The sequence below is a fragment of the Anoplopoma fimbria genome, chromosome 15 (genome assembly GCF_027596085.1).
Source record: "Anoplopoma fimbria isolate UVic2021 breed Golden Eagle Sablefish chromosome 15, Afim_UVic_2022, whole genome shotgun sequence".
Taxonomy (NCBI): domain Eukaryota; kingdom Metazoa; phylum Chordata; class Actinopteri; order Perciformes; family Anoplopomatidae; genus Anoplopoma; species Anoplopoma fimbria.
Window position 1 is genome coordinate 8581483 of NC_072463.1, and position 16738 is coordinate 8598220.

The 16738-nt window shown below is 41.2% G+C and overlaps 2 protein-coding genes across 4 annotated transcripts; one reads left to right on the forward strand and one right to left on the reverse strand.

The window, feature by feature from the left end:
• Nucleotides 1–1274: 1274 nt before the first annotated feature.
• On the forward strand, nt 1275–7113 carry gng7 (guanine nucleotide binding protein (G protein), gamma 7). Of its 2 annotated transcripts, none has more exons than XM_054614316.1 (4): nt 1275–1361; nt 4568–4710; nt 5829–5944; nt 6113–7113. In XM_054614316.1, the coding sequence occupies exons 3-4, from the start codon at nt 5864–5866 to the stop codon at nt 6236–6238; spliced, it is 207 nt and encodes a 68-aa protein (XP_054470291.1). In that variant the 5' UTR covers nt 1275–1361; nt 4568–4710; nt 5829–5863; the 3' UTR covers nt 6239–7113. The 2 variants fall into 2 exon arrangements, with proteins under 2 accessions (XP_054470291.1, XP_054470292.1); XM_054614317.1 differs by lacking the exon at nt 1275–1361 and adding an exon at nt 1539–1548.
• A 6862-nt stretch (nt 7114–13975) lies between these two features.
• Nucleotides 13976–16288, reverse strand: LOC129103499 (growth arrest and DNA damage-inducible protein GADD45 beta-like). 2 transcript variants are annotated; one of them, XM_054614000.1, is made up of 4 exons: nt 16251–16288; nt 15525–15626; nt 15162–15378; nt 13976–14993 (listed from the first exon to the last, which is right to left on the reverse strand). In XM_054614000.1, exons 1-4 carry the CDS (start codon nt 16286–16288, stop codon nt 14889–14891), a joined length of 462 nt encoding a protein of 153 aa, XP_054469975.1. In that variant the 3' UTR covers nt 13976–14888. The 2 variants fall into 2 exon arrangements, with proteins under 2 accessions (XP_054469975.1, XP_054469973.1); XM_054613998.1 differs by lacking the exon at nt 16251–16288 and having other exon boundaries at nt 15525–15694.
• Nucleotides 16289–16738: the final 450 nt, after the last annotated feature.

The window sequence follows — 16738 nt, forward strand, 5'->3', positions numbered from 1 at the left end:
GAGTGGACCAAACAGCTCAGTGGAAACGGAGGATGCGTGTTTGTGCTGGGCCCTGCCAGGAATCACAAGAGCGGCCCACACCTCTCCGGAGTGGACGGATCTACAGCTGGGTGAAGGGCGCCACCGTGTGGCAGCAAAGTGGAGCCATGTGTGGAGGAGACACTGTTACTGTGAGGTACACGACTCGACACGTACATGCCAGAGGAAAAAAATACACATCTTGCAGGTTGGATTTGCATTATGGTAGAGAAGCAAAATATGGCTTCTTTAATGCACATCTTGCAGCAGAAAAAGATGTCAGGCCAGCCTACTTTATTGAGCACTAACTAGTCCAAAAGTTCAATGAATGTGTGATGTAAATAAGGGTCATGCATTATATCCTTTATTTAATGCACAGATGGGGATATCGAAGTCAAATCAATGAGTTCAACTGAATATTATTTGCATTGCCCTTCGTTAATCGTGCAAAAAGAAGAGGTTTACAAAGAAAAACTCTTATTTTCAAGCTTTAACATCTTAGACACACGTTTCTCAGTGCATTTAGGGTGTGCTACCTATCACATATTATAATCAGAAGAATATGTAAAGCAATATGTTGTAGACGTTTGAAATAAAAAGAAAATATCTGAACAAAATATATCTGTTTGGGCCACTCAAAGTAGATTATACAACCTTTTGGATAAGGCTAATTTAAAAGTAAAAGGATTTTTATTTAATTTAATTCTAGTAATCTATTTGATTATTTTCATGCCATCTGAGCTATAATAAAGATGATAAAAATTAAATATGCTGGCATAGGCTACAAGTAAGTGTTACGGCAGATAAAGGTTCCAAAATAAGAGGTGATGAGCAAGAAATATTTTTGACTTAATTCTTTATTTTATTTAATAAAGATATATCCTACACACTGAGAGCAGGCAGAGAATGACAAATCAATGTTGAATGGGGCTTTTAATACATGCAAATGTTACTCTATCTACACTTCATACCACTTAATCTACATTGCTTGGGTTCTGATCGGGTACCAGAAAAAAAAAAAGATGACTTAAAATACTATCTATTTAAAATATCCATCCAAACTCTTCTCGTTTGGTGGATGAATTCGGGCGATCTGTGTGAATGTTTGTGTTTGGGAGCCCCTGGGTTAAAGGTGCTGTCACCGTATCGGATGGAGTGAGGAAGAAGGAGAGAGGGAGGAAGGGAGGAGGAGGAGGAGGAGGAGGAGTGGGGTAGAGCAGTGGACAGACAGTGGTAGCGGAGGGGGAGGCGTTTGGCTCGGCGAAGACGGGGAGTGAACGAGCAGAGAGGGTGAGGAACCAGCGGATCTGGCCCTTTAAATCACCAATACAGCGCATTCGGAGGTGAGTTTGGAGATATTCGGGTCTTTCTCTCCCCGTGTATAATAACTGTAACGCGTCCGTGCGCCTCCGTAACCCCGGCGTCTTGTCACCGAGGGCGGCTTCAGCGGAGAGGGGCTTCATCGGTGTCACGAATCCGGTTTCCCCCAGCCCTTTGCCGGCAGAGAGGGTGGGGAGGACCGGGGACAGGGTCAGTGGAAGATTTCTTACAGCTCGGCTGGACTCTGAGGACGCACAAGCCACTGTATCCCCTAAAAAAAAAAAAAAAAACAACTCTGGATTTTATGTGCTGAAGTAGGCCGAGTGCCGATCAAATTTGCATAATAGCGGAACATAAAGGCATGCGCTCCTGTCTTGTGCCCATCGTCGCTGAAGGGTTCATATCGGCTCCCTCAAAACATGTCACCACCCTGCTCCCACGGCTAACAATCAGGGCCTATTTGCAAACCTGAAGCGGTCTAGTCTGGTCTCCACTCGGGGAAAATATCTCTGGCTTTGATATGTACACACAAGGTCTGCCTGTGCTTGCGCGCTGTGCGTATGCGTGTGTGTGTGTGTGTGTGTGTGTGTGTGTATGGGGAGTGTGGATAGCCATGGGAGAGAGAGGACATGCTGTTCTATATCCATCAAAACACCCGCATTGTGTTTTCACACGGTAGAGCAGCGAGCAGGGCCTATAGCGGAGGACATGGCTCCGTACTGCAGGCCCGGTCGGCGCTCTGGAGCTGCTATGATCAATAAGGATTGATGCATTTTTGCGCGTCTTGAGAGCGGCTGTGTGCTGGCAGGCAGGCTGGCATGCTGGCTGACCGCGGCCTGTCCAGCCCTGGTGAGGTTTTTTGTGATGTCCAGGCCGAGACAAGTGACCTGCTTACTGTATATGTTAGCCCTGTGTGCACCGTCTTTAGAAGAAAGTCTTAATTTGTGCTAGATGGAGAAGAGAGATTTGACTGTGGAGAGGCAGAAACTGATATTTGTGCTGGTGCTGCCTTCTCTCAGCACAGAATGGGCTCTGACAGAAAGTTTGGAAAAAATCATCAGACTGAAGAACTCAGTTTATAATCTCAATCATGTGTGAACAAAGTGATTTGGGCTATATTTCTGAAATTGTTCTGTCCCTGCGAGTTGCCACGTTTGCTGCTAATGCATTAGAGAGAATATGAAAACATACATACATTTCTGACCAAACCCATCATTTGCATTTGAATGTTCACTCTCAAAAACAGAACAAGTGTAGTTTGTGAAAGGTACAACAGCTTGTAAACGAAAAAAATAAAAGTTCTCTCACTTTGTTTCAATATTTGCTAACTGATGCTATAAGAAAAGGTGTTGCTTAATGGTTTTGGAAAGAACCATATAGGGTGTTGACAACAAAAACTACTCCTTCAATGAGCTTGTAGTTTCATTTTCGTCGTGACTGGTGTTGATTCAACCCTGAGGAAGTTTTTTCACACTGTAGTGCCAAATGTTTACTTGGTTAATTGCTGGTGTGAGTTGCTGGTGTGAGTTGCTGTTGTTCACATGCGTATCAATATTCTTCTGTCGGCTGTTAAACCCTGACAGCTAACGAGAATTTATGTTGTGATATAGATGTTGTGTATCTGTTCACAAACACTCACCTTCTACTTAGTGACGAAGATCAGGTGGTGAACCATTACATTTTTTTAATGAACGTTATGGTTACATTCATGTCAGGGTTGGGCTAGGGCATGCAGTGGACTATAGGTGATTGTTAGGGTAAATTTCCAGGGTGGGTGATATCCCAAAAAAAACCTCTACACAATGTTAAGTAATACAAGAGCCAATACCTTTTACTATTCAAAGCATCTTATGCAGGAAGTGCCATGTGCCATCATTTTTGAGGAAAATTCATCATTAATAAGTGACCTCTGAATACATTTGCTCTGTTTTTAATGGTTAAATAAACAACCGAATGTTAAGTGTGTTAATTAGTGTTTCTCAAAACAAGACTTCAACAGTATCGAAACGCCCACTTTAATCTCCAGGGTTGTAAGGAAGTCGATTCAATGCCATCAAAAACAAGTTTGCTTTTATGTGAGTTAGAACAAATACACAAAAAAAGGACTGAAAGAAAAAATGAAACCCCTCCAAAAACCGAGCATTTTGCCTCTAATGATCTAGATGGGATTAGGATTTGGGCTCAGGGTGAAGATCAGGATTAGGATTTAGAATTAGGGTCAGGTTGGGAGACAATCAATAAATGTCATAAGTATGATAATACAAATGTGTGTGCAGAGACAGAGAGAGAATTTTATCAGGTGTTATAATAAAACAAATCTATTCACTCCATCCTCTCTCTCTCTCTCTCTCACTCTCACACACACACACACACACACACACACACACACACACACACACACACACACACACACACACACACACACACACACACACACACACACAGCCCTAATTACAGACATGAATCTCTGAGCTACTCCACAGTAGGAGTAATTAAAGCAGGACTCTCTTCCCGGGAGAGAGGGCGACAGACAGAGAGACACAGAGTCGTAACACACTCACAGTGATGTACGTGAGGAGCGAGGTGTGCGGTTTTGATCATATGCGCTGTTGGGAAAACTTCTACGTTGTGCTAATAGATGTGTAAAAGAAAAAACACTGGAGGTTTAAGGACGGTTTTTTTTATGAATCTTTGACTGCACAGGTATGAAAGGACTTTTTTTTGCGTTGAGCTATTCAGCAGTGTCCTACAACCTGGTCAATCAAATGGTGCTTTGTGAAGAAAAATGAAATCGTGTTGACATCCTAAGGCTGATGATGAAAGTTTTCACCCTCATGACCTTAAAGTTCTTATTGAAATATGAAAATTTAAACTACGATTTAAATTGTCCAAATTCTCCAGAAAAATGCGGGTTAGTTTGAGATTTATTTAACCAAAGTTAGCCGTTATCCATTCTCAAAATTGTGCACCTATTCACTATTTTAATGCAGATTTCACTCTCACAGTTGTATCACCATGCACACTACAGCTAGTTACTAAATCTCCCAATATGAGTCCATGAAACAAAACCTTAGATCTGGTTTGGGATTTGAGACATTACACATTTTTAAAAGCCCAGGTATACAAACATACATGGACAAAACCAACATTTTAAAAAGATTTTTGTCTGTAACCTAACTGCTCACGAAGCCATCTCACCGGCTCTTCTCCTCTTCTTTCTTTTTTACAGAGACAAGCCAATGTGAGCTCAGCTGCAGTCCAGCTCTGTCGTTTTGACTTGGCAACTGTTTTCCGGTCGTGCCTGCACCACTCAGATCTCCATCCAGTCACGTTTGTGTTCAGAGAGAGTCCTGTCTGCCTACCACCAGTCAGGTAACAATGTATAATCTCTGCTGTGCTAAAAGCTTGAAGAATATTTAATATGAATGATTAACATAGATATATGGACTATTAATTTAACAAATATTTCTCAGGTTAAGTCAAGCTCCAGCCTTAATTATACTATGCATATCACCTCCATAAACTGTATTTTAAATAGGAAATTGCCATATTTAACTCATTAATAGTGCCGCACCACCATGTAGTCACCTCACAGTAGTGCTATAACTCTACAGCTGAGGCCATTCAGTCCCACAAATGAAGCTATTGATGACTTAAAGGGTGATTCAGCTTCTGTTCAGCAGTGATTCAGCATAAATCACAGTGGTATGAAAGCAATGTTCATAAACAGTATGCCAGTGAACCCAGAAGCTATTGTAAATCATAATTTCATTGAGAACATTTTTACAAGTTTTAATACCAAATGTAAAAACATACCACCACAAATAAAAAGTACAGAATGAAAAAAGTGTCATCAACTAAATTTACTTAAAGTAGCAAAAATAAAATAGCTGATTTTGCAGAAAATGGCCCGTATATTATCATATATTAGATTATTGAATGATTAACACAGATGCATGAATGTCAAAGCAGCATTTTAATATTGGTCAGTAGTTGGTCAAGCTAATTTAAAATACTTTTTGAAAAGTATAATCTGCAAAGCAAAGATTAACTGTCAGATAGATGACGTTGAGTAAAATGTACAATATCTGTATCTGAAATGTTGGAAATGTAAATATAAAGGGGCATAAAATGAAAATACACAAGTTCATCAAGATTGTATTTACTGTCAGTGCGGTACTAGGACAATATATGTAGTAACACCATCAACAATCAACAACTTGTCTACAACAAATGTACCTTTTATGTGTAAAACAATATATTTGCTTTGCTTTAAATGTAAATTTCCAAGCCAGAAAAGTCACCACTAAATCTTGTTCTGGTTACACACTGGACAAATAACAAAACATATTGGAAGCATGTTGGTCTGAACATGCAAAACTATGTTCCAACTTTTTTAGTTGCTGCAGGGAGTCACCTAGCATATATGATTAAATCCTCCATTGTTGTCTGCATAGAAAACATTTTCTTACTCTCTCTCTCTCATTCAGTTTTCTCCTGTGTTGGTGTATTCTGATGGATCAGTATGTCTACCACTAATAATATCGCCCAGGCCAGGAAACTGGTGGAACAGCTGAGGATTGAGGCGGGGATTGAACGCATTAAGGTATGACAATAGCTTACTACAATGTTTGTTATGAGCGTAATTATTCATCCACATCTGACCTTTCAGTCCTTATACATTTCTCTTTCTTCTCCTTCCTTCTTTTTCCTCTTTTCCCCTTCTTGTCCAATATCTCTCCACATACCCTCACCTCTCCCTACCTCCTGACAGGTTTCTAAAGCAGCAGCAGAACTGATGAGTTACTGTGAGCAGCACGCTCGTAGCGACCCTCTGCTGGTCGGGGTTCCCACCTCTGAAAACCCTTTCAAGGACAAGAAGCCCTGCATCATCCTATAGCCGCTCTACGTTCCTCCTGCCACACCAACACACATTCACATACAGACACACATAAATGTACACATTAAATACTTAAATTGATCCGCAGACAAATACATGCTAACACACACTTCAAGTCCAGCATACGCACACAGTCATAGAAACACATACACACACACACACACACACACACACACACACACACACACACACACACACACACACACACACACACACACACACACACACACACACACACACACACACACACACACACACACACAAACTCCCAAAATAGCCTCTCTGGAAAAGCGCCATACCCCGGAGCCACAGCTAGGGGGCAGGTATCTCGTTCTCTCGGTGGCTGAGATCAGTATATCACTGAGTATGATCCAAGGTGCTTTTGGTTATATTCACATATGCTGGTAAATTAACTACAAGTGTCAGCTTAACTTTAAAAAGGGATTTGGACATTAATAATCAGTAGGAAACCAGGATCTTTTTTTCCTTCTTTTGTCATGAAATGAGGGGTTGGGTAAAGGACTGACAGCAGTGCCATAGGCAAGGAGTAGGAGGATGCATGTGGACAACAGAAATGGGCGGTAGGCGCTTCTGCCGACCGTGCCAAAACACGACCTGGTGTCCCATTAAAAGCTCATTAAAAGCTTTTTTTTGTGGGAGTTATAAAAAAATAAAAAAAAAAGGTCTGAGAGCTTTGCCCACTAACCTGCCTGTGCAGGGTAATTTTGGAGCAAGTGGCTAAAGCCTTTTGCCTTTTATTGGGCTAGCATGTTCCCACCCAAACCTGTTCCAACAGACCTTCTCTGCCTGTGGCCTCACTGCGTCCGTCTGCAGCCTCTGGCCAAACCTCCAGCTGTGCCAACTTGTACACAAAGTCGTCTCTAGATGCTGATCTGCTGTCACTGATTCCACTTCAGTTCACTATGACTGCTGTTGGTTGAAATTGATGTCTAAGCTGACCTCAGATCTGCACCTATGAGGGGAACAACTGTTCTACACAGAACTCAAGCGATTAACCCTGGACGTTTACCGCATTTTTATTAAGAAAAACCTGTTTGTGAACTCAATGTACGTTTTGATATTTTGTTGAAGCATTACTTAACAGATAAGATAATACTTTATTTTTATTTTTGTCGGATTGTTTTGTTTTGACATAGGTGTTGCCTCTGGCTGATCAGGTTTCTCTTCCTGTCTGACATTAAATGCCAGCATTAATGAGACAATAGGAGATCTGGTTGTAAGCCAGGGGTACTTTCTGCTAGGATCTTAAACTAAAGTTTCTACTGTACGTCAAGCCTCCCTGTGCTTTACCCTGAAAGAGGGCGAGGTCGCAGACTGACCACACCCGAGCATCAGTCTGCAAGGACTGCAAGGCTGGAGGAGAAAACCCCAACTTAAAAAGTAAAAGTGAAGCTGTCCCAAAAATGAGAAATTCATTATTTCTATTTCTTAATTTCTCCGCTTATGTTTGATTCATTTGATTGATAAAGTTATGGGAAGAGATATATTGCATTGGATTGTGTAAATGTGGAGGTGTTTTTGTTTGCCTTGTTCAAATACATAATAATTATTGCTTTAAATCAGAATAGAATAAAAATTACCTGGCTTTACCAGTCTTCAAAATTTCCAGTCTTCCCAGTAGATGAGCTTGCTTCAATCCGAGCTCAAACTGGTCAGGAACTGTATCGGCAAGAGCCAGCTGTCCCCTCCTGGTTTTCATCTGTCCTCTTTTCCACAATGCTCCTCCTCTCTGACAAACCAAACTTGATTGTAAAAGCTGAAGACGAAGTGAAAAAAATGAAGTCAAGAGAAACAAACTAAATGTATAAACTTTCTTTCAGACATGTGCAGAAGTGATAAGTTGAAGAGTAGCTGTTTTGGTTTTATTTTTTGAGTTCATTCTTTCTATGGAGTCCATGGAACCTGGTCAGTTGAGTATTACCCTGTACAGTGTTTGTAAGATACAAAATCTAAACACAGAATCCCCTTCTGTGGGTGTTGGATTTTTTAAGTACTACTTATTCTGTTTTGTCAGTCAAGTTTTGTCAGTCTTCATTACTTCATTTTTGTTTTTGTCATTCAGGTTTATGGAGTCTTGCGATTGCAGAGGATGGTTTTAACCACCAATACAAATACAAACACCTGATAGAAACAAAAGCCCTGTAAGGTTTAGGATCGTTTCCTGTTAGAGGATTAATCAACACCAGACCTCATTCCAGTGGCAAAAACCAGCCTTTTGATATATCCTTTAACACCAGAGCGGTCAAGTTTTTATCAAGTGTTGGTTTCGGTGGGCGACGGCTAATAGGACAACACACACATATGCACATAACACACTCTCTCTTGCTGTTGTTTTTTCTAGGTTTGATTGTGAGGGGTCAAAGGTTAAAGGAGCGGCAAGGTTGTGCATTGAGAGCTGCTTTTGACGATTAATCACTGAAAGCAAGGGGCTTTGTGCCATCATATTTACATCTGAGCTTTTAGCCAAGGCTTTTGTCGTGCGTAATGTACAGTGACAAGCAGGGTGGAGTCATTTGGACAGGACTTACGGCTGCTGATTGACTGTCAGGGGAGTTGAACCCCACTGCTTTTCTGTTCTCTAATCACTACGTCAATACGAGCCATCTGCTGCAATGCCTTTGCCACTGACTTTTGTTTCTGGAAGTGGTGAGAGGTGAGCAGTTGTTTTTCTGTGTGCACCCAGTTTGAAAAGCCTTGTAAAAAAGTCTGCCTTGTAAAAAAATACCCACTTTAATTAAGTTAGTGGTGTGTTTAGTCCTAAAAGTGTCATTTTCTTCTTAAATTTCTTAAAAATCTGACGTCTTCAGCATTTCTGTGACAGAAGGAAAATATCTTGAAATGAGGCGCCCTTGACTGGTTCGTTAACTTATCTTTTAATGGAATAGTTTGACTTTTTGTGAAGTATGCTTATGCACTTTCTTGAAGAGATTAAATGAAAAGACTGATACCAATGTTTGTATGGTAAAGATGAAGCTAAAGCCAGCAGCCAGTTAGGTTACCTAAGCTTAGCATAACGACTGGAAACGGGGGGGAAACAGCTAGCCTGACTCTGTCCGAAGGTATCAAAATCAAAGTACAAACACCTTTGAAGCACACTACTTTAATCTGTATGAAAAGCAAAAGTGTAAGAAAGACAAGTTTTGGCTTTAGCTTTAGAGGTGCTTGTATTACCTTTGGATAATGCCAGGCTTTAAATTTACCCAGTTCTATTCTTTATGCTAAGCTAAGCAACAGACTGCTTCAAATTTAGGCTAAATTGCTAATTTGCATCACTGCTTGTTCACTGTAGGCGATGGTTCTTGGTACAAAGTCCAGCTTCATTCCTCATTTGTCTTTGTTACAAAGTAAGGAGAGAGCAGGAGCTGAAAAAAGGCCATCGAGGGGGCTTTGTGTGTGTGTGTGTGTGTGTATGTATGTATGTGTGTGTGTGTGGGTGGGTGCTGGGTGCTAGTGTTTTGCGGCTGAGAAGTATGATTTGGCAGAGCAGTGGGTAGAGAAGAGAAAATAGAGGTGCACCCAATTGTTAGTGTGTATAAGTGAGAGAGTCACAGTGTGCAAGAACACACAGTGCCTCCAGTGCTCTGCAGAGTGTCACATAGTAATGTTACAGTACTGCAGCTCTGCCATTCCAGGTCAGGGTAACTCTGACCGGAGGAGAGGTCATGTGACGCTGTCTGATTCATAACATCATGCTTGGCCTCCGCTCACTCTTTTTATTTGTCAGATGCTCGTTCTGGAGAAGAGTAAATGAGGATTCTGTCACAAGATAAAATTGTAGTTGAAGTGTGGGAAGCTATTTTTGAAGCGATGACCAATATTAATCCCATACAACCCACAAAGCTGACAAATATTTTTTTTTTTTCTGCGTAGCTTTATCTGTGCCTGATTCACCTGCTGCAGGATATTTTACCACTCATGAAAGCCTTAGAGACCCAATGCAATAGTTTGACATTTTGGGAAATATGCTAATTTGCTCGGCAGAGAGTTGGGTGAGAGGATCGATACCACACTCATATTTGTCTGTTCAATATGTAGCTAAAGGGGGTAACTAGTTAGCTTAGCTTAGCTTAAAGACTGGAAGCAGGGGGAAACAGCTAGCTAGGCTCTCTTCAAAGGTAAATTACCTGTCACCTCGAAAGCTCACCAAGGAACAGATGATATCTTAGTCCTGCCGTCATAGCTAGGCAAGCAACAGAGTCTCCATGTTTTTAGTCCTTATGCTAAGCTAAGCTAACCAGCTACTGGCTGTGGCTTCATATTTATCAAACCGACAAGAAAGGGGTTCGATCCTCTCATCAAACTCTCAGCAATATATCCATTAAGAGTATTTCCCAAAATGTCAAACTTTTCCTTTAAATTGAATAAATCCCTTTATCTTGAACCTGATTTAAGGTTGAAATGAATGGTGATCTTTATTAAAATAAAGAACAAAAATAAGGATACAGCTGAAGAAATATAATTACTGTACTAACAGAAATAAGAGTACAAACTGCGGGTACGGGTAGAAGGTAACCCAGAATTACTGATCTGGGGTTTGCTTTCCGCAGAATCTGAACAATTCTATAACTTTGAAAGGTGCAGCTAAAGTAAAAAAGGAGAGCAAATGCAGAGGAATCGCACAACATAAAACAAGCATGCACGCATATCAGCACACAAACATACACACACACACTGATGTTGTCCTAGAGATGTCTGACGGATGCTATTTTTTATCATTATTGTTTTTTTCAATCATTCCATAGCTGGTTGGGCTTAAAATCAGAGACAGCCGACCTAAATTTCTGGTTTGGCTGACAGTTTGTGTGGTTGGTTGGTTGTAAGTTTGCCTTATAGTGGCGTATTTTGTGTTAATGCTGGTGTTGGGGTTATCAGATCAGCAGAATGAATAGTGTTAAAGTTGAACACGTGGCTCAAGATGGAAATCCACTGGTTTTGTGACACGAAGCGTGCAGTGAAAGTGAAATTAATTTCAGGTCAGGTTGGGGAGAGTTGAGGCTCCTCATTGGTGGACTTTGAAATCAAACATCACTAAATCGGCTCTGAGCCCTTCCTGAGACTCATCTTTTGTGTTCTGCTCTCCTGTGTATGCATACAGTATATGTATCTTTTTGCCTTGATTGATTATGAAGAAAATATATCTATTTTTTGTAACTGTTCTCTGATGTGCCATAACTCATGTTTTCTTGCACACTGTTAATATTTTGTGGATATTGCTGTTAAAAAGATGATATTGAAAAGTAGATAACATTAATAAAAAGATGACATAATAACACACGCTCTTGTGTCATTGTTATGCCTCGGCGATAACCGTGGACACGTTATGTTTTCTCCATGTCTGTTTGAACGTGATATCTCAGGAACCCCTGGACAATTTTCTTCAAATTTGTCAGAAGACTCAAGGATGAACTGATTTGATTTTGGTGGTCAAAGGTCAAGGTCACTGTGACCTTTTGTCTTTCCCATTTTTGTGAACGCTATATCTCATGAACAACATGAGGGAATTTCTTCAAATTTTGCACAAATGTTGGCTTAAGGATCAACTGATTAGTAATTGTTGCATATGCATGTTAACTTTGGCCATGTGGGGATTTAAATACTGTGCAGTGAAAAAAATAACACCATATCCATTTAATTTGGGTTTAATTACATTTAACAGCAGCCATTGGCTGATGTGAAGCACTTCTGTTTTAGTAAGTGGAATATACCTGACTTTTCAGAAAAAAAATTGTAATATTTAAGAAATGCTATTGAAAAGTCGGGATTCCGAATATGACTTGACCACAGCTTAAGTAAAGTCTCATAGGGCCATCTGTGCATGGCTGAAGACACATACTCTTGTTCATTTTTAGCTGAGGCTTTTTTTCTGCCAGTGCTCTCTGAGTAGGAGGGTCTGGCTTTTTATCCTCACTCATTGTAAAGATATTCTATGCACATAGACACACATGCTCTTCTGGTACATAGTGTGCAATGCAAAGATGAATACTTGTAGCACCAAACAGACAAAACAAAGAACAGAGTAAACAAAGAGCACTGCTAGATTAAGCCTTAGATCAGTTGACATAAATGTAATTGTTACAAGTCCCCTGGCTGCCTCTGTTTCATTTGAAGCACTGCTTCAACAGTCACGGGTCTCCTCCAAGTTTTAAACCATTGTTGTCCCCTCCCAGCCTCCCAGCCTCCCAACCCCTCAGCAAGCCAAAGCCAATGCGATTTATGGTGGATTAACCAGAGCCAATCAGAGTTCAGTCCCCACGCTTGCCACACCCCTGTGCAAAACAAATGGTAGGTCCATGTGCCTGAATGTTCCCTCTCTTATGTTTTGCAGTCAGAGAAAGGCCCAATCCCAAAGTCCCCCCTAAGGCCTTAAACCCTGAACCCCTCAGGGACTCACTGTCACCTGCTAAATGGTTGAGTGTGAGAGACTGTGAGGGCTTGAAATGGTGTAATATGAATGGAACAGCACTTTGCTGCAACATATCACGTTACCATGACAGTGTCAAAAAACATTATGCACAGTTGTGGATATATACTGTATTAATACATTTTACTCCCTGATTTGAATGTCCTCAAGGCTCTCACAAAATGAGAGGTTATTTCAAATAATCTATTAACTTGTTTTTGTCAAAGCAGCTTCAGTGACAAAATGAAATGTTTGATCAATAAATCTGTGTAATATAATCTCTTCCTCCTCTTGTTCCATCTTTAATCCTTGATGTTTCTGAGTAAATGTAATTTGCCAGGCTGCAAATTCATGTACCGTCCTATTTGTTTACCTTTTTTATTTTTTATGTGTCCATGCGTCCCACTGGTAACCCCGTGTTTCACGTCACATTGAATTGTGGGTAATTCCCTCTGGCAAAGTCTGCAGAAATGCGATCTTTCGGAAAGGGTGCATAAAGGGCTCAAAATGTCTGCGAGAGAGCCCTCAAACACTCGACATTGGGACAGCCTTAAACTCTCATGGACTTTGCGAGTGCCTCAAAGTCCATGAGTCAGAGAGTGTGAAGATTGGGATTGGGCCAAAGTGAACAGATATGTGAGATTGGAGGGTGTAGTGGGAAGCAAAACAATGTGGCAGGAGGGCAGAGGGGAGGATGAACCACTCGCACTGTGTTGCAGGAACATCTTGCTGTACCTGATCATGTTGAGATACAGTGGCACGGGTGTGGTTAAAGACCAAGCCGTCTAGAACGTGCATCTGCAGGTTTGGCTTCTGTATGTGATGTGAAACCTGTACACAACTGCAATGCAAGGGCCTGGGATATTAGATTATATGTTTGAGCAGACAATTTTTTCCTTTCGCCCCCCCCCAGGCTTCCTGACTGGGAACACTGGGTCTGAATCAGCTTGCTTTGCCTGTTTGTTCCAACACAAAGAGTTTCTGTCTCCACCCGAGTTTCTTTCTCTGACTGACTTATGTTTACTACAACAAGGGAGCTAGCCAGACAATTTGTAATGGTGACAGGCTCTGTCACCAACAAAGACTTAGCTCCAAGTGTGCATGATTTTCCCATTACTTCAACCCAAATGTAAACTGTAGTTGTGCAACTTAGCTATTGTTCCAGTTCCAGTTTCATGATGCAAACATGGCTTTTGTCTTGAAATGTGAGCATTAAGTTCTTGATATAGAAGTAAAACAATCATGAATACAATTATTTATTGACTAACAAAGCACAAATTAGACCTTAAATAGCTTAACGCATAAAGGATACAATTAATAAATTACCGGTGTTGCGCTGTTTATATTATTTGAACAGCATTTTATCAAAACAAAGCAGCATCCTGAAGGCACAAAGAGGACTGTAGTTTCTTTTGCAGCAAAAATAACAATTTACAGCAGATAGTTTCCATCAGCTCAGACACAGCTCATTACTCTGCCCATTCTGTATCCTCCTCGGATAATAAAAAAATATGCATTGTGCATTGACTTTTTGTGGTCATGAAATGCCAATATATCCTGGGTGACTTTAACTTGAACATCATTTCCATTTCAGTTTCCATGGTGACGATTCCTACGCAGGTTCAGCTGCTCATTTCAAGAATGCACATGCTGCCCGCCCAGTGTTTTCTAAAGAAAGAGTCAAGTATTGTACACGCATACCACACATTCTCACACTCACACACACACACACACCTTCTCGCTAAGGACTCTCCCATGTCAGAATACACCGGAATGTTCGGCATAGTTTCATTTCAGCATTCCTGTCCTTACAAACATTCAGGTCTTCCAGGTAGAAGTTGGGGTGTGGACACGTTTTTTCCGATGATGCTACTCCTGTTATTGATTGTCACACCCTCATAAACATTGTAAGTGGCCAAACGGAAGCATAAAAATAGAAGCTTTGATGGAGTTTTACTGACAATGTAAAAATCTATTTGGCCTGGATGGATGTGAATCTGCTTTTCTGTCTGGATCTTTTGGACGAAGCAGAATTTGTAAACCGGTCTCTACTTTGTCTGTTTCAATAGTTGCTTCAAGGAATTACTTTCTTCCAGCTTATCAGTCAGAAAAGCCTGTCCCAGTCCACTCCAGGCCATCCCTGCATGAGCAACAACAGATCCTGTAGTTCATCAGCATCTGAACCCAGAAAGCTCCCGTCTTTGTTGATGTATGCGGGTGCCAGACTCTTCAGCGTTCTTGCAGGACCAGTTCAGGAACCCACTGGTCAAGGCGTCGACTCTCCTGGCAGTAGGTCCCCACCTCCTGTAGCCTGCAGTGGTCCGCCTGGGGGTTCTAGATAGGAAACAAACACAACATCAAATTCATGTCCATTTTGTCCGCAGAATGCAATGCAATAAAGATTCACTCAAACAATGCCAAGATGACGACATTACAGCTAAAGCACTGCATGACAACAATCAGTAATGATACATTCTCGGCTGCTGTACTGAGTCAACATACCGTAACCAGCATGCAGTGGAGGTCTCCGTGCTCTTCCTGGTTTCTGTTGGAATCCACAGCAACCAACAGCTGCTGGAGCCGCTGAACCCCTGAGACTCGCAGGATGGTAATGCCGCTGTCGCAGCAGAAGGCCTGTAGCAGGGTGAAGTGGATCTGCAGCGCCACATCGTCTGCATCATCAGCAGACAGAACACACAGGACCACGCTGTCAGGGTCTCTGTAGGAGCAAGGAGAGAAGGAGAAAAGTGTGAGTTTAAGGCTGACACTTGCACTCAAGTACATAAGTTATTTTCTGAAACACAAGAGAAGCATCTTCATGTGTGTTTTTATACATTACAGGCAAACTCAATAGTTTCAACTCACGCATTAAGAAGTTTTGCTGATTCATAAATGCCAACGGTCAGGCAATCTTGTTTCTGAGCCGTCACCAGCAACTCCTCCAAAGCCAGACCTACAGACTGCATCCTGAGAGGGGAAGACAGAACAATTAACTTTTTGCATGCCGTCATACACATGCTGCAGTTCTTTAACAAATGGGGTCTGATATTGAATTAACCCATTTCATTAAATGCGGTTGAAATACCTTTATCAAATAAGGAAGTCCTAGAGAGGGTAGATAAAAAGCTATCAGAGGTTACCCCTCCAGTCCCATCAGTTTCATCAGTCATGTTGCATGTGGATGATTGTGATAAAATAAAGACGGACTTGCTTTATTGCTGGCTGTGCAACATGCATGCACAGTAAACCTATTAGGCAAGCAAGTCTTAAAATATGATTTAAAAAAAAGACTTTGTAAAATCAAGATTATGCATCAACTTTTCAAAGTTGCATTATGCATATATCTTGTCAAACTTTAATAAGTGAAAAAGTTAAATGTATATCAAAGTATGTGGTGCTAAAAATATCTGCACCCAAGACAGATAAAGTCTTAAGCCTAAACTCACAGAGTGTGACTGTCCCTCAGCAGCCCAAGCAATGCAAAGAAGCATTCCTGCCCAGCACATGATGTCCATCCACATGGCTCACACAGCCATAAAAACTACAGCCACATCAGACAAAAAGTGCAGAAAACCGAGCAACATATCTCACCTGTTCTCGATGGACACAAAGCTTTCCTCTGGAATCATGTTTCAAAAGTTAAAAATAATAAAACTCCGTGATGGTTTGAATAGTCCCGCAGCGCGTCCCTGCAGAAGCGTTTGCAGCGTTTGTTGTTGGCAACGTTGCGTCACACTCTTTATACCGGGGCTGAGGAGAGGGCGGCACCGAAACTACCAGAGATTTGCAATTGGCTCCAAAAGAAACCAAACGTCTCTCTTTGTCATGTGGACCGGTGGTTTGTTTGTTTGGTTACACTGAGAGACTTTTACACGATATGGGAGGACGTTTGCTTTCTCATTCTGACCTGTCGATCTGTATTACATCTCAGTGCATAATAAAACATGTGCATGTGTATAGGCACAGATGCTAAATGTGCATTAAGCATAATGATTGCAATGTATAAAAGTAAACTTCGTGAGTATGTTGAGCTGTGCAGGTGCAGTTGTGCAACACGAGCTCGTCTTTTCATAACATTC

What these genes read in the sequence shown, in the direction of transcription:
- gng7 (XM_054614316.1), top strand. Translation starts at nt 5,864, where the DNA reads ATGTCTACCACTAATAATATCGCCCAGGCCAGGAAACTGGTGGAACAG. An exon ending in CGGGGATTGAACGCATTAAG is followed by an intron (nt 5,945 to 6,112) that starts GTATGACAATAG and finishes ACCTCCTGACAG; the next exon opens with GTTTCTAAAGCAGCAGCAGA.
- LOC129103499 (XM_054613998.1), bottom strand. Translation starts at nt 15,676, where the DNA reads ATGTGTATGACGGCATGCAAAAAGTTAATTGTTCTGTCTTCCCCTCTC. An exon ending in TCAGCAAAACTTCTTAATGC is followed by an intron (nt 15,379 to 15,524) that starts GTGAGTTGAAAC and finishes TTGCTCCTACAG; the next exon opens with AGACCCTGACAGCGTGGTCC. An exon ending in TCCACTGCATGCTGGTTACG is followed by an intron (nt 14,994 to 15,161) that starts GTATGTTGACTC and finishes TTTCCTATCTAG; the next exon opens with AACCCCCAGGCGGACCACTG.